Below are 19,539 nucleotides of genomic sequence, written 5' to 3' on the forward strand. Positions count from 1 at the left end.
AATTCGAAATGGTATAATAACGGGCTTTCGTCCCTGAACACTTTCAATCCATCATAAAGCAGCAAATCTCAAACAAATGTGTAGCAATTCGGAACAAAAATCACAGCTTCGCGGCGTCCTTGACGTCTCCGATCTTCAGCTTTGGCGAGTACTTCTTCAGCACGCCGTCGTTGTGGTACTATATGAAGGTAACAAGTCAGCTTATTGCTCTTATCTGCAAGTCACGCGCTCTTTGTTCGAAGGGTGCGGCTGCGGCTGCTTGTCTCGGAGTGACAGCACCAAGGATAGAAGGTCAAGGAACCAGGACGACGCAAACGTACTTTCCAGAACTGCTTTGAAGCATCCTTGCCCGCAACGCGCTTCAGGATCTTTGCGCCGCCGGGGTGCTCGTCAACGAAGTTTGTGACGTCGTAGACGGCGCTGTCGACGATAATGTAGAGGCCCTTGTCGGGGGAGTTGTGGGATGCAACGTCGGCGGGGGTGAACGTTTTGCTCATTTTGGCTTTTTGTTTACTTGAGACAGTGTGTATGCAAGATGGAGGATGAGTATAGCGAAGTGTGAGCGATGGAACGAGTATTTAGACAGAAGATGGGGAAATGACGGCGACGGAGCGAGTGCGGGATGGATTGGCGCTCTGGAGTCGAACCTCGGCTTTGGGATTCCGGAGCCGCGGTCGATTACTTTGTGCTGATTGTGATTGGTTTCATCATTATTCTGGGTCATGGCTGATTTATGATCTTCTATGCAAATAAGGTATAACGGTCGACTTGTGCGATAATGTACATGATTAATCGCGACTCTTCTCCCCTGCTGCTCCCTGCCCCTTGGGTTTCTTTTCTGTCCCCAGCGTCTCGAGGTCCTTCTTCTTGTAGTAGTGCGGTGCAACTTCTACCAGCCATTCTGCTTGCAAGGGCATGTTGCTGCGCATGTACTCCTTGCTCGTAAGGACTAGTTCGAAGTAGATTACCCAGCGCGGGTTCACTTCGAACAGCGTACTAGACGGGTGCAAGTAGACCGTCTGGCCTGTCTTGATTGTGCGATAAGAGTCGCCGCCGCGCTGGAGACGAGCTGCGTTCGGGAAGAAGCCTGCCGTGATGGCTTTCTGGATGGGCATGATGTTGTTTGAGCCGCAGGTACTTAGGGAAACTTCGACGCGGTCGCAGAGCTTCGCGAGTTGGTCGCGCACGTCGCGTGCTCGAGTAAGACTGCGCTGCTGGAGGAAGTTTTCCTTCGCCCAGACGTAGCTAAAGTCAGAGTCGACCCATTGGTTCCAGATGTTAAGGAGGGTGAGATGGTCACCGCCGTCTTTGATAGTGAAACGGTTGCGCGCACTGTCTGCATGGATTTTCTTGTCCTTTGGTCGGAAGAAAAGGGCACTTGCTTCACCGAGCATCGAGACGATTGAAAGAACCTCTTCCACGCAGCCTTGAGAATCCGCAGCCAGGATTGCCTTTGCAAGCATAGGGTCTGTCGGAAACTCGGCCATTTGACGCCCAATCTTGGTAAGTTCACCACGATCGTTCAATGCTCCCAAAGCGTAGAGTTGCTCCAGGGCTCGAATAATTGTCTCTGCCGGTGGCGGATCCATAAAGTCGAATTCCAGGAGCTGGTCGATTCCCAACGACTTGAGCATGAGAATGACGCTGCTCAGATTTGTCCGCTGAATTTCAGGTGTTGTACTTTCCTCTAGTTCGTTGTAGTACGCCCATTTGGTATACAAGCGAAAACACTTTCCGGGCCCGACACGACCTGCTCGACCTGCTCGCTGGTTTGCTGACGCTCGCGAGCAAGGCGTCACCACCAAGCTCTCCATACCAGTCCGAGGGTTAAAGACATTTTCCTTGACGAACCCGGGGTCAATCACGTAGACAATGCCGTCAATCGTCAAACTGGTCTCCGCAATGTTGGTAGCCAACACAACCTTTCGAGCTTTTGGTGGCGTAGGCTCAAAAATCTTCGACTGCAAATCGGATGGTAGATTGGCATAGATTGGACATATAATCATCTCCGGTATCTTATTCCCTAACTTTCTTGCCGTTTCCTGTAAACTTTGCTCGGCGGCCTCAATCTCCTCTTGACCGGTAAAGAAAACAAGGATATCACCTGGTCCCTGAGAAACGTGGATCTGGAAGACGGTCGTGATGGCCGCGGCGAGGTAGTTGGCCTCTGGTTGTTGGGTGTAGTGAATGTCAACGTTGTACATGCGTCCGGGGATATTGAAGATGGGCGCGTTGTCGAAGTAGCTCTGGAACTTTTGCGCATCCATGGTCGCCGATGAAATCAACAACTTCAAATCAGGTCGTGCTTTGGCAATGTCCTTGAGAAGACCACAGGCAATATCAGTCGGCACCGTACGCTCGTGCGCTTCGTCAATCATGAGCGCCGAATACTGCCCTAGGTCCGGCTCTGTAAGCAGCTCTCGCAGCAACATACCGTCAGTCATGTACTTGAGCACCGTCTTGTCGCTAGTATTATCCTCAAAGCGAATGGAGTATCCGACTTCATTTCCAATCTTGACACCCATTTCATCTGCAACACGCGACGCGACACTCATTGCTGCTACTCGGCGCGGCTGCGTGCAGCCAACCTTCATCCCGTTCTTTGTGTATCCCGCCTCATGAAGATATTGCGGAAGCTGTGTTGTCTTTCCAGATCCCGTCTCTCCGACAATGATAAGCACTTGGTGATCATGAACGGCTTGAATGATTTCGTCTCGGAATTGGTATATCGGCAGCTTCTTACGTGTGTCTTCTATCGTCTGCGCTTTTTGCTCCGCCTGGTCAAGCTTTTCCTGCAACGCCCGCTGTTCCTGGGTCAGCATCTTGCGCGTTCCCTTCATCTGAGCGTCCATGGTAAAGTTGATCTTCTGTGTATCATCAAAGACATACTCGTAGTTGCCTTCGTCCACAAACTCGGCGCGGTTGATCTGGGCTTTGGCCTTGGCCGTCTGCTCCAGTTCCCATTCCTCGTGCTCTGTAACGAACTTCTCCTGCCCGAAATCATCGCGGTCCACGTAGCGCTTGTACAAAGCATCTTCCTTCTTTTTCCGATCAATCTTGCCCTTCTCGGTGATATAGTCTTCGGGCATCATATACCCATCGCGATGGTCGTCAATGCGTAGGCGTTCCTCTGCAATTCGCAGTACTTCACGGTTGCGCGCAAACTCTTCCTTTTCCTTTCGTGTCAAGTTCGGGTTCTCGCGTAACTCTTGCGCTTCTTCGGCGACCTGCCTCCTCAACAGAGCCAGCCTCTCGGTCTCTCGTTTCTTGAGATACTCCTGTCGCGATCGGAGTCGCAGGTCGGGCATAGCAGCTGCCCTAGCTTTGGAGTCATCTGCCAGTGCGCGTCTTCGCGCAGCTTCACTATCCTTCGTCCGATCCTCGACGACCTTCTTCAACCGTCCATCGTCCTTGTTCGCCAGCCGCTTAGCGAATGCATCACGCTCGTCAAGGTCTCGTTTTCGGTCACGCTCTTTTCGCTCTTCGGGATCCAGATCTTCAGAGCTCGCCCTCGACCGCGGTGAGGCGGAGCCGTCGTCTAATCTTATTCGCTTGGCCGGAGACTCCTCAAATTCTTCACCAGCATCCTGCATTTCTTCCTCCTCCACGATTTCCTCATCTCCCCACCGATCCTCGAAATCGTCGACATCGCGTCGTCTCAGCTTCTTCGATCGTCGATCTCGACTGTGCTCACGCTCCCTCTTTCTGCTTTCGTCCTTCTCCCAGCGACCGCTTCGGCTCTTGTCATCTTTGTCGCGCCGCCGCCGATCCTTTTCCTTTCTCTCAGCCTCAACGTTTTTGGGTCCTAGTGAGCTCCCACTTCCACTGCCTCCCTCGTCATCAGGTTCGTCCATGTCCAAAAGGCGGTACTTCTTCTTCTCTTTTGCCGGCGCACTGGTTTTGGCATCTCGACTTCCACTGCTGGTCGCAGCGCTGGCTGCGGCACTACTTGGAGTCTTCCCAGCACGCCTGAAAAGCTCCGAGCAAAACGCATTGACCTGGCCGGCATCTCCGTCTAGGAACGGCGCAATCTTGTCTTGCAATGATGACGACGATTTCGCAGAGGACGCAGTGGCGAGAATAAAATCGACAACGGTCGGGTCCGACGCGTTTGTCAAGCGGAGGAGGGAATCGGAGACGAAGGTTCGGTTGTCCATTGTGGTAGACTTTTATGCGAATATGCGAATAGATCGAAAGAGGTGTCGTGGTGATTTTGCGGACTTGGTGGCTGTCAGTAATCGCACATTGTCAGCTCACAATACCTGACTATTTGTATAGTCTGTCGCTCGTAGAGTTTCCAAGCAGATATGAGTTCTGGCTGACCAACGACAAGTTGGCTGGTTGGTTAGAGGTTGAAGCTGTCAGCGGAGAGGAATCTCGCCGCCTTCAAGCCGGCGCCAAGAACGATGTTCCACTACTTCGACCGACTCCCCCCCGGAGCTCGACATGCAGACCTACGATAACGATGTACGAGCAACTTTCCCCGGGAAGAATGCTTCCTTCTTGAAGAACTATAAAATTGGCAGTGAAGTTGACCACTTAGTGCCTGAACAGCAGTCGATCATGAACAAATTTGACTGTGGAGAACCCCCCATTTCTAGATCCCCGAGCCCGAGACCATAACAACAACAATATGGACCCTGGCGAGGTGGTCATGTCCGCATTGAAGGACAGAAACATAACTTCAAAACGCGACCAGATTACCGCAGCCTTCAGTGATAGCTCCGACGGCAGCAAAAATGCGGAATGGGTTCAGGAACATCTCGTCCCCGACACGCTTCTCTCGGAGGAGGAATTGAAGCTGTATGTCTTTTCTCGGAATCCCTCACAGAAGTGGTAAAGCTGACCTATGGCACGACACTAGTTATTCGAAGCTTGAATCATCAGAGTCGCTTCCCGCTTTGCTATCAGATGCGAACCTCGATTCCACCCGACCGTTTCTCGAAGACGACCTTCAGAAAGCTATCGAATCATTAAACACATCTACCGCAGAAATACAGAAACAAGCAGATGTTTTGACGATACAGTACGACGCCTTGACCAAACATAAGAAGAGGGATGACGATCGAGAATCGAGACAACAAAGAGAGATTGAAAGGCTACGGCGAAAATATGATGCAGGAACGCAGAATATATCTACTGCAGTGAGCGAGTTGGCTCATGAACTAGAGGTCAGCCTGAAGAATGAGTCCGAGAAATCGACGATGGACGGAAAGAAGATACTCTCTGTTTTGACGACCCGGTTGAAAGAAAACGACAAATTACTCTCAGACCTGGAGGGCCTTGCGGCCGGCGTACAGTCCTCTGATGGCGATGCGACTATCATGAAACGGACGACTGAAATGAGCACGATCCTTGCTCAGTGTATCGCAGAAGAGATATACTGCCGACTTGACCGCTTATACCTAGAGAAGGTACTTAACAGTAAATCACCCCATGCCCCCACAGGCAAGGACGTGGAAGCTGTGACTAGCTTGGAGCAAGAGATGAATTCCCTCTACTCAGAGATTGACATTTTGGCCGAAATTACCACGAGGCAGCAATTTGTCGAGCCTGTGCTGCGGCAGTTGCAGAATCACCATGGCCAGTTACGCATTGCCTCCCATCAAAAACTTGATCTTGTGAGTGTCTTTGCCAAGTCTGCCTTGCCATTGATCTAATTCTCTTCGCCAGATCCTCGAGACTGTCACAGACATGACGACATCCGCGGAGAGTCTCATTGCAAGCCTGCGGGACCGCGAGTCGTCCTGCACCGCCCTTGAGTCATTTGCCTCTGCATACCGAGCTGAAGTGGGTGATCAGATCCTGGACTCTACTAGTTCAAGAAGGGAGACGATGAGAAGATTCTCTACGCAACCAACGCTTATGGCGACTCAGCCTGCAAAATCAATCGGTCCTTTCCCGGAGGCTGATGCTCTAAGTGGGCTCTTACGTCGCTTGGGCCTATCATTTGAGGCTGTCTTCAAGGCCGAAGTGGCCGAAGGAGGAGTTGAATCCTTGATCAAAGAGCGGCAGCATATGCTGGATGACCTACACAACTACGGTCTTGCCAGCGACTCGCCACTGGCGGCCGAGCTACTGCCGGCAGATCGAGCTAATGTGCTCCTTTCTTCTTCGTTAGAAGCCGATTCTTTGTTCACTGCCTCTTTATCAAGTGTGGAGCATGAGGAGAGCCTCTCTGAGCTCGAATCCAAGCTTAGTCGTATCCAGAAGGGCATCCAGAATCTCAATCAGGATGTCATCTACCAGCGGGACGTCAATCAGGAGAAATTTCTGGAGAGATGGGGATAACCGTACGTTCGTGCTTTATAGATGCCCAATCGAGGATCCATCCAACGCCGCCAGAGCCGCCGCAACATTGTGCGGCACAGAGGCAGCATTCGATCTGACATTGGTGCCTAAGAATCAGCCCCCAGGGCTCTTCGCGGACGCGCTCTCGAAACCACAAAGACCCACACATACGATTCGTCCGTTTCCCCATGGTTCTCATCTGCGGCTGGGCCTTGGGCCAAAAGGCAATCGTCGGGCATGTGTATACCACTATCAAGCCACCAACAATTGATCAAAGCATTGGCAAAGGACGACGGTGGCAAATGATGCACTTTAGCGCAGCAGAACTTCCTGCGGCTCTTTTGTATATGCCAAATGGTGGCTTGACTGGGATCTGGGGTGAATAGTACAACAACGAGGCTATGCTCAACTCATGTCAGAATCTGTCAACAACGTGACCAAGTTGGAGATAAGATCCTTTCCAAGCAGGACAAAGAGCATCTTCATCTTCTTGCTAGATCCTCCTGATACAACTCTGTAGTTGTACGTAGATTGCTTTGACCCCAAGGATTAAACCGCACAGCCACCACAGCCACCGCAATCACCGCCACAGCCCGCTATAGACCACAAGATCCAATCATTCACCCACCCAAACACGCGCAGTTCCTCAGGATCAAGGAAGAAGTCAACGTGATTCTTGGGCAAAATGACATGCGTCTATGCAAAAAAGTTCAGTTCTTACTGCTAGGCCGGCTCGTCCCGCTATCTCTCTCGCCACCCCCAAGCGCACCGCCATAACGTCTTCATTCCGCTACTGCAGTCTAAACATCATACTATGATCCTACAAGCCTCTATTTTCGGTTGCAAGAGCGATAGAGAGTAAATAAAGCGATCATGAAAAATTTGAGGCTGAAACTACACCCTCCACCCTTCCGAAACGTGAGCCCATTGTTGCCGTTGTTGAAGTCACGAGCTCTTTGTCCGATCCGGCGTTGTTCATATGAAACATGCCCGGCTGACTGGGAGAGCCGTAGGAGCCATGACGCAGGTCAGATAGGCCTGACCCAGTGACCGCAGTACAGGACTGGAAGATACAGGAAGATTCTGGAGATAAGTAGATGGAGGGTAAAGAGGACGATGGGAGCTGAATGTCGGCGGCTGTGCGGGATTTAGGGCTGTTTTCCAACAGATCTTTGTCTTCAGCCTCGTTGGGTTTGTTAGTGTCATGCATACCTGCATATTCTCCGTGCTAGGCTAGGTGGGTACGTTACTAGGCTGCAGTATGGTGAGATATCTACCTACCTAGTGCTAGTCAAAGTATGACTACTGGAGAGGCTAGGCAGGTACCCGATCCTACAGGTACTAGTACGATGGAGGGCCTGTTCCTTACTGGGGCTGGTAAGTATTTGCGGGATCGCGGCCAGCTTCTTTTGATAAGGCATTTTTCTTGGAGTTTTTGAAACAAGTTCTTTCACAAATATAAAGGAGACTTTGTTCGCTTGCTTATATATATACATACCCTTTTAGTTAAGCTGGATCAATGAACCTCTGACTGAGTGCCTCAGTCTGATCCAAAATCAGGCGCTCGCCTTTGAACCCATGACGTCGACCACATGTTCCTCATTCATGACAACGCCTTGGAGAAGATTCACTGTTGCCGCAATTTAGTTTGAACAGCTTAAGGTATTCTTCCTCTTTGTTAGTTGCTATTATGTGGGATCTTTGTATTTTGCTGTTGCTGGCCCTTTGTCCGCGGGTTGATCTTGCTCGAGATCGAGTATACTTCCCAGCTCTCAAACATTCATTCACCTATTTCTGTACTCGAGGCCTTCTGACTTACAGACGCGCCCTGCGTGTTTGGCAATTATATACCCGTCGTGTCCCCTCTCGGATCAAGGAGCTTCTGGAGAACCGGAATGTACCTCATTGACATACAACTACTGACATTTACACCATGGAGATTCGATCGAGAAAAGTTATCCGCAGATACGTGTCCACCGACGGCGGTGGATTCTGCCGACGCCCAAAGCTTTCTGAACGAGACGATTATTATTACAGACGCTATGCTCAGCACACACGGTCAGAGGATAGGCGTCCTACCACATATCGCATAGTCGAGACAAGGGAGCCTCTGCGACCTCGAACAGGCCTCAACAGGCTGTGGACGAGGGACACCTCACCGATTCGCAGCGAGCCGTTCAAGATGCGCATGCCGTACAGCAAGCGAGTGTCACCAAAAGTAGACTATTACGAGTCTAGGCCAAGAGGCCGCGCAAGGTCTCCTCGCCCGTTCGTTGTGGATCCCGCTCCTGAGATACGATACGCTTGGCCCAAAAGTGAAAGACGAAGATCCCCATCACCTGAGATTCGATACGTTTCACCAAGAAGGAGACCTTCTCCCCATCTATCACGAGAAGAAAAAATCACGGTAGTCTCTGATGAAGCTCCCCGAGAGGGTCGTTCGGCAGAACGGCCCAACGGGCCAAGGCGACCACGCGAGCGGACACCGGTAGTCGAGCGCGAGCCAGTCAGGCGAAGCGAGCGACCGGTTGAGATTCACCACTCACCAGAAAGAAGACCGGCTCGGAGTAGGAGCTCCGGAAGACGGCAGGTCCGATTTGCGGAAGACGTCGACTATGAGGAATACGACAGAGCCCGAAAGCGCAATGATTATTATCAACTCGACAGTGATGATGACAGCCAGCGCCGACGCCATTTTCGGAACCGTCTATTTCCCGAGGATGTCTATGACAGGTCCAGCTACCGACGACTCTCTCCAGAGAGAAGAGCGTACCGGAGCGCCGACTCATCACCATACCGGCGCTCAGACGCGCTCACAGAAGGAAGTCGTCTTCGGCCTCGCATTATCCAGGACGGTAGCCGTAAATTTCTCGAGGCTGGTGATCGCATTTATGGCGAGTCCCGAAGAAGAAGGAGGGAACTAGAAAGAGATCTGCATGACTTGGTGTCACACTCAAGCTCATGGCGACGTCGAGCTAGCGATTATCGCGACTTCAGCTCCGACGACGAGAGCTTGACTGACTCGCGACGGTATAGAAGGCGATGGCTCTAAGCCAACAAACAGCGCGAGGTGGGGGATTTGAAAGTTGAGGGTTTCTAAATGTCTTTCATTAGCGGAATTTCTTTTGTTTGGGTTGGGATGGATAGAGAGGCGCTTAAGCATGGCGTTTAGGCATGTCTTCGAGTACCAAGGTTATAGCTGGAGTTAATTCTGATAAACTTCAGAAACCCAGAATGATATATGAGTAATAACGCATGATGAGAACGTCTATACTTATAATTCTTGATGGAAGTATCCGAGAGTCCAGAATCTTTAGAGTCGAGAAGCAACCCCGGTCGTTGCTGAAGATGTCGAGGCCGGCTAAGGTAAAGCAAGCGCCGGCTAAAATAGTGCCCGATACGACCCCATGATGGCTTCACCTCGACCAAACATTCCATCGCCCATGATGATACCACCAATGAGCAACTTCTAGCGCTGGCAATGCTCCTTGACAGTGAGGCGACCACGTTCTGCTGCAGAAATTGATTGTTCTGGTCATTCAGGTGGCTTGCTTGCCTGTTTGGTGATTGCTTTTGAGCAAGCGCTCATGCGCTGGACAGCCTTGTTCGTGTGTGTTTCGATCAGGAAATTTGATGTCCTTAGACTGACATTTCTATGCTAGTTTCTGCAAAAGGATAACTTTACAACGCTAGAGTCCGATGGATCGATCTCTCTGACTCTGAATACTCCCAACTCTTATCCTCCGCCCCGCCCTGACCCCTCCGCTCCGTGGACCGTTACTCCTTCCCCCGTCGCGTGCCCGAGTCAATTTGGTCTACAACTACGTGCGCGACAAATTCACTGGGCATAGTCCAACAATGCTATTGTCATATATGATATCGCGAGTACATCTATCAATATAGACGTACGTTTCGCGAAACTATACTTAACCTGACAACCGATTGCGACCTGTCGCAATGAGCAGTGAGGTCACCGAGGGCGAATCTCGGGCTGATAATACAAAAACCCAGCAGCGAGATGGAACACTATTCTTGCCCGAAGAAGCTCGAAATGATACCGATCCGGACGTGTTCGCGATTACGCCAGAGAGCGCCCTAGAACTTTTATGCGTCGCCGTGGATAAGCTGGAGGTCGTTTCAACTACGAGCACGCCGCGCGCTCAAGATGGCGATGCTGCTGCCCTTGGCTTAAAGAGCGAACTGTCGAGCGGCGAGCAAACACCAACGCTAGTAAGCGACTTGCGATTCCAGGACCACGGCCGCGATGTTATCCAACAATCTCTTCTGTCCAAGCGGTTTATGTCCAAGCGAGAACCACCAATCACACTGAAAGAGTATCTTTCGCGGCTCCAGCGTTACTGTCCACTCTCTACAGGAGTGTATCTTGCTGCAAGCTTGTACATCACCCGAGTCGCTGACATCGATCGTGTTGTATTGATCAATCGAAAGAACATGCATCGCCTGGTGCTTGCCGCACTGCGTGTGGCGATGAAAAAGGTCGAGGACCTTGTCTATTCGCATAGCCGGGTTGCGAAAGTTGGAGGTGTTACAGAAAAGGAACTCACCCGGTTGGAAATCAGTTTCTGTTTCCTCGCTGATTTCCAGCTACGAGTTGACAAAGCAATGCTCGCTGGCCAGGCGAAGGCGTTACAATGGCACATGGATCACCCGAACGGCCCGCCTTGAACCATTTTGATGAAATGATGCTCGTACGATAGCAATTGGAGGATGATGATACCCCGAGGCTTCACTGGTGTGAGACGACGCAGCAGATCTGATTTGAAGTCGCGTTTGTCTTGTTCAGATATTAGTTTAACATGTTTTATATCTCCTGAATACCTCTTATGTATATTTATCAGCACCATAACCTTTTAACCATAAGCGAGGGTTGATTCGAAATCAATGCGGCTGCCTAGCATTACCAAGCGAACTATGCGATAGCACAGGGCTGAATGATAACAGTCCTAGACAGTTTGACAGTTGTATAGAGTAGAATAAATAGAGATAAGGTAGAATTCCGCCGTTGGTAATAATTCAGTGCATGAATCTAATTAAATTCTTAAGGCGTTGTGCTAGTGGACAGCCTTGTGGGAATCCTGAGGCGCAAAGTGATCATCGTCCCTTCAGCCCGGCCAACCTTAGCGTCCGCCGTCTGCTCTCCTGCAATTGACGCTCACGTACTCCGTATTCTCCTCAGCCCCGTTCCTTTTTTTTCTCCTTCACGATACGGCTTTCCTTTCTTGCTGCGCCTCTTCTAATCCTACTTAATAATTTGTTTCGGCTTGTCGTGAAGTTATCATCTTCCTGGTTGTTTATGATCTCTGGACCGCTTCGTTGAGCCCGCATAGCGCCTCCCCGAAATTGTTATCGTGACACGTCTCCGCCCTGCTCTTCCTCCACGCGGACGCCAAACGACCCGTCTTATATCCTTCATACGATCGAGTAACATCCGCAGAAGATGTCTTCTGGGGCTTCCTCATCCGGGCCCCAAGTCAGCAGCAGTAACAATAGCTCTGCTGCTCTAGGCTCAAGTCCGCCTACCGCGCCCTCCGGCAAAAGCGCCGCTACCCCCCCGAAAGTCGCTACCGACGATGTATCTGTCGAGCTTAAGACTATGAAGTCGGAGCGCAGTCCCGCCAAGTCGATACCGCTCGGTGAGGATATTATGCAAATTGCTCGGATCGGGGAGATCTCGGTCATGCAAAAGTTGTTTGACGAGAAGAAGTTTACCGCAAACCACTCCGATGAAGAAGGGATTACTCCCTTACATGTACGTCTACATTTTTTTTTCTCTGGCTTTGGGATAGAGACGCTAACCATATACTTGTTATTAGTGGGCCGCGATTAACAACCAGTATGCGATGTGCAAGTTCCTGATAGATACCGGGGCCGATGTAAACGCGAAAGGAGGAGAGTCAGTTGCGACACCCGCGATGTGGGCAGCTCAGCGGTGTCACTACTATATTGTGCATCTGTTGCTCCAAAGCGGTGCCGATCCGCTTCTTACCGACGTTCAAGGTTACAATATCCTCCATCTCGCGACGATCGACGGAAACGCCTTCCTACTAGTACTTCTCCTACACTCAGAGATTCCGGTTGATGTTGTCGACCAGCAGGGCCATACGGGGTTGATGTGGGCTGCCTATAAAGGATATCCGGCATGCGTTGACTTGTTCTTGCGTTGGGGCGCAAACCCAAATGCTGTCGACGACGGCGGACTTGCACCTCTACACTGGGCGCTCGTCAAGGGCTCGCTGCCATGCGTTCTGAAGATTCTCGAATACGGTGCCGATCGTTTTGCAACGACAACCGATGGGAAGACGCCAGCCCTCGTGGCGCAAGAAATGAACACAAGGCATGTTTGGTACCGTGCTCTGGGCGAGAACGGCTTTGACGTGGACGGAAACAAGAAAGTGCTTCCCATGGGCTTAGGTCCCTATATGCGAGACAAGAGCATCATGTCTAAATTCTTCTTCTTCTGGCCGTTCGTCTTGATCGGCGTGGTTCTCTGGATTCTCAGCAACATGGTTATTTACTTCGCTATCCCCTTTACGATTATCGCGGTGTTTGGACTACAATGGGTAGCCAAAAAAGCTGCCGCTCATGGCCCGGCCGACTATAGGATACTTCAGAAAACGGTAAGAATTAACCTAACGGAACCCATAACAGTTTGCTGATTTGCTCTAGCCATTCATGGCCGGTGTTTTTGCAGGCTCGCTCTTCTGGGTCTTCATCAGATATGTGCTCCACGTTCTACCAGGTAAGCTCGTCTGTGACCCGGCGTCGCGCGCCATACTGACGTTACTGGCTTCAGCGACATACTCTAAGCACCCATTCTTGAATATCGGATTTGTGGTGTTCTTTTTTTTGACGACATACTTTTACTTCTTCTCTATGGTCACCGACCCGGGTTATGTTCCAAAGCTTGGCAGCAGGAACCAGCAGAGAGCAGTGGTCACTGAGCTGTTTGACGAGTGGAAGTTTGACGAGGAGAACTTCTGCGTACAATGCATGATCCGAAGACCGCTCCGAAGCAAACACTGCAAGCGCTGCTCCCGCTGCGTCGCGAAGCATGATCAGTGAGACACCTTCTGTCTATTTCCAGCATAACGCTAATCCGAGCAGCCACTGTCCCTGGATCGATAACTGCGTTGGTGCCAACAACCTTCGGCAGTTTGTTTCGTATATTCTCAGTCTGGAAGTTGGCATTATCTTGTTCCTCCATTTGACATTCAACTGTAAGTACCTCAGCCCAGTGGCTCCCACAAGTGCTCACCTCAAAAAGACATCAATGCTCTGCCGGCACCTGCAGAACCAAAGTGCAACGTTCTGAACGATCAAATATGTGACTTTGTCCTCCGCGATACCTTTACACTTCTTTTGGATGTTTGGATCGCCATGCAGCTTGTTTGGGTCACCATGCTTGGCGCTGTTCAGCTCGTTCAAATCTCTCGGAATCAGACTACGTACGAAAACATGAGGGGCCACTCGCTGGACCGGGGCTATCCCAGCTCGCGAGCCTTTGCTTCTGCCGTTACAGCAGGTACGACCTCACTCGACGCCGCCGGTCTTTCATCTTCTGGTCAAGGCCCCAACCCTGCGCTGGCGCAGGGCGGACATCGCCACCGGGGCGGCTGCTTGAAGCAATGGTCATCGCTTCTCGGTTTTGACGCTTTCTTTGCAACTGCGCGCGACGGTCTTCGCGACGGACCTCGTGCTGCGCGCCCCAAAAACCCATTCTCTCGTGGCCTCGTCACAAACTGCCGTGACTTTTGGTGTGATCCGGCACCGTTCTTTGGCAAGCGTGAGCCTGGCTCTGCTATGCTCGGGGGCGAGGTTGTCAACTACAACCGCATGTATGAGTCTCCATCGCGCATGCATGCCACTGGCGGCTACCGAAGCGTTGCGTACGACGAGAACGCGGACATGGTGTAGAGCGATTGGAGGTTGGGCGTTTGTTTGGCGAAGTTGAAGCGACTAGGATATAATGAATACCGAACGTCCCCATTGTTATGTTCGTTGGGTAATGCGGAGAGGGTTGTTCATTGCATGATGTTGTATATACAATTGTAGTGGTCGCCTGTATATACTGCGAGGCACGACTAGCATTCACGATATTAATATAGCATGACATACTTTCTTTTACTCTGTACCTGAGAAGACGAAGCAGACTCACCAGCCAGTACTCTGTAGAAATCAACTGACAGACTGACCGCAGATCCAAAGAATGAAAAATACATCCCCGTAACAAGCCCAAACGCGAGAGCCGATATCGCACGAACCGTAAAATTTCACAGGCCACAGAACTCCCAAGCTGTCTCACTGTCTCACACCTCCCGCAAGAGTGCCTTACTGCTTTTACGTATTAAAGTGGAACCGCAACTCAAACTCCCACACTAGCATCTTATCTCGGCTAGATTGATGCTCGTGGTATTTTGGGTCGGGCCTCTACGATGCTCATGGGTTGGCGAGAACGCCACGCGCGGTAGGACATGGTTGGTTGGTTGCTTAGGTATGGTAGATTGAGTCAGGGGTGTGGTCTTCTTCATTTGCTCTCTGCTGGGAATAGAGTTGGGGGTGAAGGATCGGTGTGGCTATTGAGTTGGACTTCGGAGTTTACTACTGCGGTTGGTAACTGAGACCCCACGCTGTGCAGTAGGTGGCTCTGCCAACGGCTCTGCCAACGGCTCTGAACTACTACGGGGGAGTTACTGTGAAGTTACTAGTATTGCTGAGAAGCCCAAGAGGAGACAGTTACCACTGTTTCAAACGGAGATTATTATCATACTAGGTAGTGGGGATTGATTGGTTTGATTGATTAGGGCAGGAACGTGGACGGACGGCCAGTGATGGACCATGGACGGCGAGCATGAGGTACAGGTAACGCAGAAGAATCGTACCATCCTTGCAGACCACGTCTGATTGAAAGTCTAGGACAGTACAGACCTCAACCCTCCTGCATGCTGTTTCTCGCGTCCATCCTACTACATGTAGAAACTAGGAAGCTCCAGATTCCAGCTCCCGACGGACCCCGACTAAGTCCGATGGAGTCCTGGCCCTGCACATCGCTTTGCAATCTGCATTAGTCTGCGAACTGCGAGCTGCATTGATAGTCGTCTATTCTCCGACATCCGAGACGAATCTTGCCGCTTGCTGGCCGCTGCGCGTAGGGCGCAAGTCCCTGACTCCTTGGATCTTGACCCTTGTACCTACCTTAGTTGATTACAGAGTAGGGGCCTGGTGTTTGATCGACATTAACTATGTGAACTTGTGAAGAATGCCGAGGTCAAAGCTCCAGTGAGGGTTTTTGTAGTCAAGCTTTGGGATATATTGTATGTGGATAATATAGGACATGTCAGTTGTTTTGTTTGTCTGGTACTTTGAGATTATTGCTGGCTGGGTTCGGGCCAGGATCAGTCTCAGTTCATGTTACAGCCGAGGCAAGATCGCGACAGTGCTAGTAGCGATGGTGGCACAGCATGATTCAGAAAAGAAGAATACGACTTGATCGGCAAGCCACGCACCAAGAGAAGCAGGAATCGGCTTTTTCCTAGGAATCCAGGAATCCTCGGCAAGCCAGGACTCAGGAGGCGCTGAAGAGTCAAGGTCCCCATGCTCAGGCAAAGAAGTTGGAGGTCGCAATTTGCTTCTTCAGCAGTTCGAGACAAGGTTGGGCAGTGGCATAGTGGGCTGAGGGGCTCAGGCTTGTATGGCTGGAGGCGTTGTTGGCTCGTACGGAATACGGAGGAGACAGTCTTTGCTGGTGCAGTGGGGACTGGACAACGAGGATTCCGTGCGGGCGACGCGGCAGTCGCTGGTTCTTGGTTACGGTTACGTACGGTACGGAGGGGCTGATCAATCTGATATGATAATAATTGAGCTATCCGCTTTTCACGCGAATTGCTTATGGGTAATATTGCATGAGGGATGGTCAATGTCTAATTGACTGCCCAAGAGAGATGCAGAATACAATGCAATATACAGAGTGCGTATGATGCAGTCACAGACCAGGATCGCATCCTCCACAGGCCACAGCAGCGGAAGCGAAGGAAACGTGGATTACTGGAAGGATCAATGGTGCCATCAGATAACAAGTGAAAATTTTTATCAGATGATCAGATTATCGGAACCGCAACCCAATCAGTGGCCTTTGATGGGTCCTTCCAACGCTATTTCGGACCTCGTCTCTTTGCTGCCACCAGCCCTTTTCTAGCTCTGTCGCACTCATTGGCTTGTCCACTATTCCGCTCATTGCATGGCTCGCTTTTGAAGAGTGATCTGCACCGTCTGCGACTGTCTGACTCCGGGTGGTTTATTTCTTCATCTTGTTTGATTGTGCGGTTGCAACCGACCAGGGCCTGGTCTGGTTTAGCGTGGGTGCTAATGTACTCTGCACGAAGAGGGAATTGACCTGCAGAGTCCAGAATCTACGGCGATATTGGGGTAGCAAATGATGATTATGGATGCGCAATTCCGTCAAGTGCAAAACTTCTTGTTTCTCGTCATTCATTGATGGAACCAGCGGTGAGAATGCAGGTTCCCTGGAATAATACATATTCTATGTATAATAGCAAAAATCAAGACAAAAACCAAGGCAAAAACTAATGAGATATCTATATAGCCAACCAAAAATTACAGTCAATGCCAAGAGGAGCCCGCTTTTTTTCTCCGACGTTAATGTACTCCATACATCAACCAAGCGGGTCCCAGCTCGTCGTTATTACTTTTGGGTCTTGAATTTTTCACAGCATAGCGCGGAATCTGGTGTCCGGCACCGCCGCGTTCTCAAGCTGCTCTCCGAAGATCGATTCCACCATCTCGCCACCTCGTGCGGCCAGAACCGACAGGAGACTGTCGCTCAGCCCGTGTGTCTGCTCATTGCTGCCTTGCAACCAGATGCCAGCATCTGAGCTGACCTTGCTCTTTTCAAGATCGACGCGATAATCACGGCTGGGAGTCCAGCGATCCTGTGACGCCGGTCGCAGCTGCTGCACTTTGCTGAGGAGCTGTTCGTGGGCATTGCGGTTGTATCCAGTCGCGACCATGAGCGCGTCCACCTCCAAGATCTCCTTTCCGTCGCCGACGAGGCTGTCCTGGGCGTCCTTCACGGACTTGACGTGCAATCGCATTCGTCGGTTTGGTCCGTAATGCTCGACGCGTGTGATTTTGCGGCCGGGGAGGATGCGATGTTGCCATTGGGTCTCGTCGGGGTTCTTGACTCTCTGAAGGTACATATCGTGGTAGATTTCTTCGATCAGCTCGAGGCGAACGACGCTGTAGTTGGTAGCTTTGTCTGCCTTGAGAGAGCGCTGGCGCTCAGCAGCTGAGAGGTTGTAGAACTTGTCGGTTCGCTCGGGATTGAAAACTTCGTTGACACTGGTATAAAATTAGTATCGGCAATTGCGCAAAATTAAAGGCGACTTACAAAGGAGAGTCATCACTGGGCCTCATGGCAGAGTCTCTCATGATGAGCGATGTCCTGGAGTTGGGGTACCGTTTCTGGAGATGGTGGAAGATTTCGGCGGCACTCTGACCACTTCCAAGGACGGCAATGTTGTAGGGCTCGTTGTTGTCCTTGAGCAAACCAGGTAGTGTAGTGCAGTACTTGGATGAGTGCATGATTCTGGGATCTTGGGGAAGCTCGGTCGGGAGCTTCGCAGTTCCTCCGAGGGCGAGAACAACTTTACGCGCACTTCTTGACGAGATTTCACCGGTTTCAACATTGCGAGACAAAACAGTAAAGAAATCGACCACGGGGCTGTCCGGGTTCGTCTTGCCAGGAACAACCTCAATCACTTCCTCGCCGTAAGAAACAACATCTGAGAATTGGTTTGCGCACCACCGCATGTAGTCTTCAAACTCCATACGAGCCGGGAGGAAAGTGCTGAGGTTGGTGAAGTGGATGAGGCGGTCATTTTGGTGGAGGTAGTTGAGGAAGGTGAAGCTGCTGCGAGGATCGCGGAGAGTGGCGAGATCCTTGATGAAGGAAATCTGCATCCTTGAGCCGGGAACCAGCATGCCCGAGTGCCAGGCAAACTGCTTCTGGCGCTCAAGGAAAGCAACCTTGGGCTGCCAGCCGGAGGTGGGGGCACATTTGTTCAAGCAAGGGTCAATGGCGTCGTGAAGAGCAATTGCGATAGAAAGCGAGGCAGGTCCAAAGCCAACACAGAGGAGATCGTGCAGCTCGTCTGAGGGCGTCGGTCTCAATCGCTGAGGACCACGCTGCACAGGCATCTTGCGGTAGCTCTGGAAGCCGATCTCGGGCTTCCGTTCAACAGGCTCCATTGGGATCGCAGTTTCTGTGGTAAAGATGGTAGAAAAAGAGAGAAGTATGCAAAGCAGGACTATCAGAAGAAGAGACCCGAGAAAACTGGAGCTTGAGAAAAATAATGGGATCGTCGGAGGTGAAGGGAGCTGGCGGTTATATATGGCCTGGGTGGAATCGAGGAACAGGGAAAATCAGATCCATCCTGCTCACTAACAAGAGGTTCCGCTCTCTCGTAATGGCTGGGATTGCAAAATACAACAATAATACAAGCAGGAGGGTGGGCACAGGAATACTTTTGACAGCGGGCCAGAAGACCAGGTTGGTTCCACCAGCGAGGAAATGACGATTCACAGAGCTTTCTTGTACGCATGCGCTGCCGGAACACGCCACTACAAAGTCGCATTTCCTCATAGGTACAGAAGAGCTCTTCAGGCAGGACCCCGCAGTCCAAGCTCAGGCGCTGCTAAGAGTCAAGAAAGTGGGATGATGGACTGATTAGATCCGCGTCTGCCCGATGTCGGGAATCCCTTCTTGTCTGCGCTTCTTATTGACCAGCACGTTCCTTTTACAGTGTGGCATGATATACAGAGTACTATTATTATACTGTATACTGTTAACTTCAAGCACTCACATTCATGTGCTCATGCTCTGGATTGGGTTCTCCAAGTCCACGTTCTCTTATGCAGCAAATATGCAAGAAACGGCGGGGTACCTGTGCCTCCAACAGGGGCGGGCCTACTAGACACCTTCTCCAGCTTCCCTGCGTGTTCGGTGCATGAACCGTCGCAGAGCAAACATCTCCTTCTCAGTAGTCTCGCAGTGCTCCTTACTCTCGAAACTGTGATACAGATCTGGTGTCTCGAACTCGGTGCCACTTCTTTGCTACCCCCACACCAAAATATCACGGAGCGCAGATCCAGGTCTATCTCAGGCAACAGCAAGCATCGTCTAACCAGCTGAACAGAGAAAAGAAAATAATA

General features: G+C 51.1%; 7 protein-coding genes across 7 annotated transcripts; 4 read left to right on the plus strand and 3 right to left on the minus strand.

The window, feature by feature from the left end:
* Nucleotides 1-100: 100 nt before the first annotated feature.
* On the minus strand, nucleotides 101-497 carry BDV14DRAFT_202633 (cytochrome b5-like heme/steroid binding domain-containing protein; the record flags this gene model as incomplete). Its single annotated transcript, XM_073774085.1, has 2 exons — nucleotides 101-178; nucleotides 321-497. 2 exons carry the CDS (start codon nucleotides 495-497, stop codon nucleotides 101-103), a joined length of 255 nt encoding a protein of 84 aa, XP_073625603.1.
* A 159-nt stretch (nucleotides 498-656) lies between these two features.
* BDV14DRAFT_177984 (putative mRNA splicing factor RNA helicase (Cdc28)) lies at nucleotides 657-4,355 on the minus strand. The gene has a single exon (XM_073769519.1). The coding sequence runs from the start codon at nucleotides 4,155-4,157 to the stop codon at nucleotides 789-791; it is 3,369 nt and encodes a 1,122-aa protein (XP_073625604.1). The 5' UTR covers nucleotides 4,158-4,355; the 3' UTR covers nucleotides 657-788.
* Nucleotides 4,356-4,456: 101 nt separating this feature from the next.
* BDV14DRAFT_99892 (uncharacterized protein) lies at nucleotides 4,457-6,385 on the plus strand. The gene is made up of 3 exons (XM_073777994.1): nucleotides 4,457-4,803; nucleotides 4,865-5,621; nucleotides 5,674-6,385. Exons 1-3 carry the CDS (start codon nucleotides 4,634-4,636, stop codon nucleotides 6,289-6,291), a joined length of 1,545 nt encoding a protein of 514 aa, XP_073625605.1. The 5' UTR covers nucleotides 4,457-4,633; the 3' UTR covers nucleotides 6,292-6,385.
* A 1,477-nt stretch (nucleotides 6,386-7,862) lies between these two features.
* BDV14DRAFT_99899 (putative RNA binding protein) lies at nucleotides 7,863-9,401 on the plus strand. Its single transcript, XM_073777995.1, has one exon. It carries the CDS (start codon nucleotides 8,225-8,227, stop codon nucleotides 9,341-9,343), a length of 1,119 nt encoding a protein of 372 aa, XP_073625606.1. The 5' UTR covers nucleotides 7,863-8,224; the 3' UTR covers nucleotides 9,344-9,401.
* Nucleotides 9,402-9,729: 328 nt separating this feature from the next.
* On the plus strand, nucleotides 9,730-11,239 carry BDV14DRAFT_177990 (putative cyclin-dependent protein kinase complex component). Its single transcript, XM_073769520.1, has one exon. The coding sequence runs from the start codon at nucleotides 10,249-10,251 to the stop codon at nucleotides 10,975-10,977; it is 729 nt and encodes a 242-aa protein (XP_073625607.1). The 5' UTR covers nucleotides 9,730-10,248; the 3' UTR covers nucleotides 10,978-11,239.
* Nucleotides 11,240-11,361: 122 nt separating this feature from the next.
* On the plus strand, nucleotides 11,362-14,431 carry BDV14DRAFT_99942 (ankyrin repeat domain-containing DHHC palmitoyltransferase family protein). Its single transcript, XM_073777996.1, has 6 exons — nucleotides 11,362-12,061; nucleotides 12,126-12,929; nucleotides 12,979-13,051; nucleotides 13,106-13,370; nucleotides 13,417-13,529; nucleotides 13,577-14,431. The coding sequence occupies exons 1-6, from the start codon at nucleotides 11,750-11,752 to the stop codon at nucleotides 14,224-14,226; spliced, it is 2,217 nt and encodes a 738-aa protein (XP_073625608.1). The 5' UTR covers nucleotides 11,362-11,749; the 3' UTR covers nucleotides 14,227-14,431.
* A 2,508-nt stretch (nucleotides 14,432-16,939) lies between these two features.
* BDV14DRAFT_99968 (L-ornithine N(5)-monooxygenase) lies at nucleotides 16,940-18,737 on the minus strand. The gene is made up of 2 exons (XM_073777997.1): nucleotides 17,717-18,737; nucleotides 16,940-17,667 (listed from the first exon to the last, which is right to left on the minus strand). The coding sequence occupies exons 1-2, from the start codon at nucleotides 18,574-18,576 to the stop codon at nucleotides 17,034-17,036; spliced, it is 1,494 nt and encodes a 497-aa protein (XP_073625609.1). The 5' UTR covers nucleotides 18,577-18,737; the 3' UTR covers nucleotides 16,940-17,033.
* Nucleotides 18,738-19,539: the final 802 nt, after the last annotated feature.

This window comes from Aspergillus stella-maris, assembly GCF_047715825.1.
Source record: "Aspergillus stella-maris strain CBS 113639 unplaced genomic scaffold BDV14scaffold_49, whole genome shotgun sequence".
In the NCBI taxonomy this organism is placed as follows: Eukaryota; Fungi; Ascomycota; class Eurotiomycetes; order Eurotiales; family Aspergillaceae; genus Aspergillus; species Aspergillus stella-maris.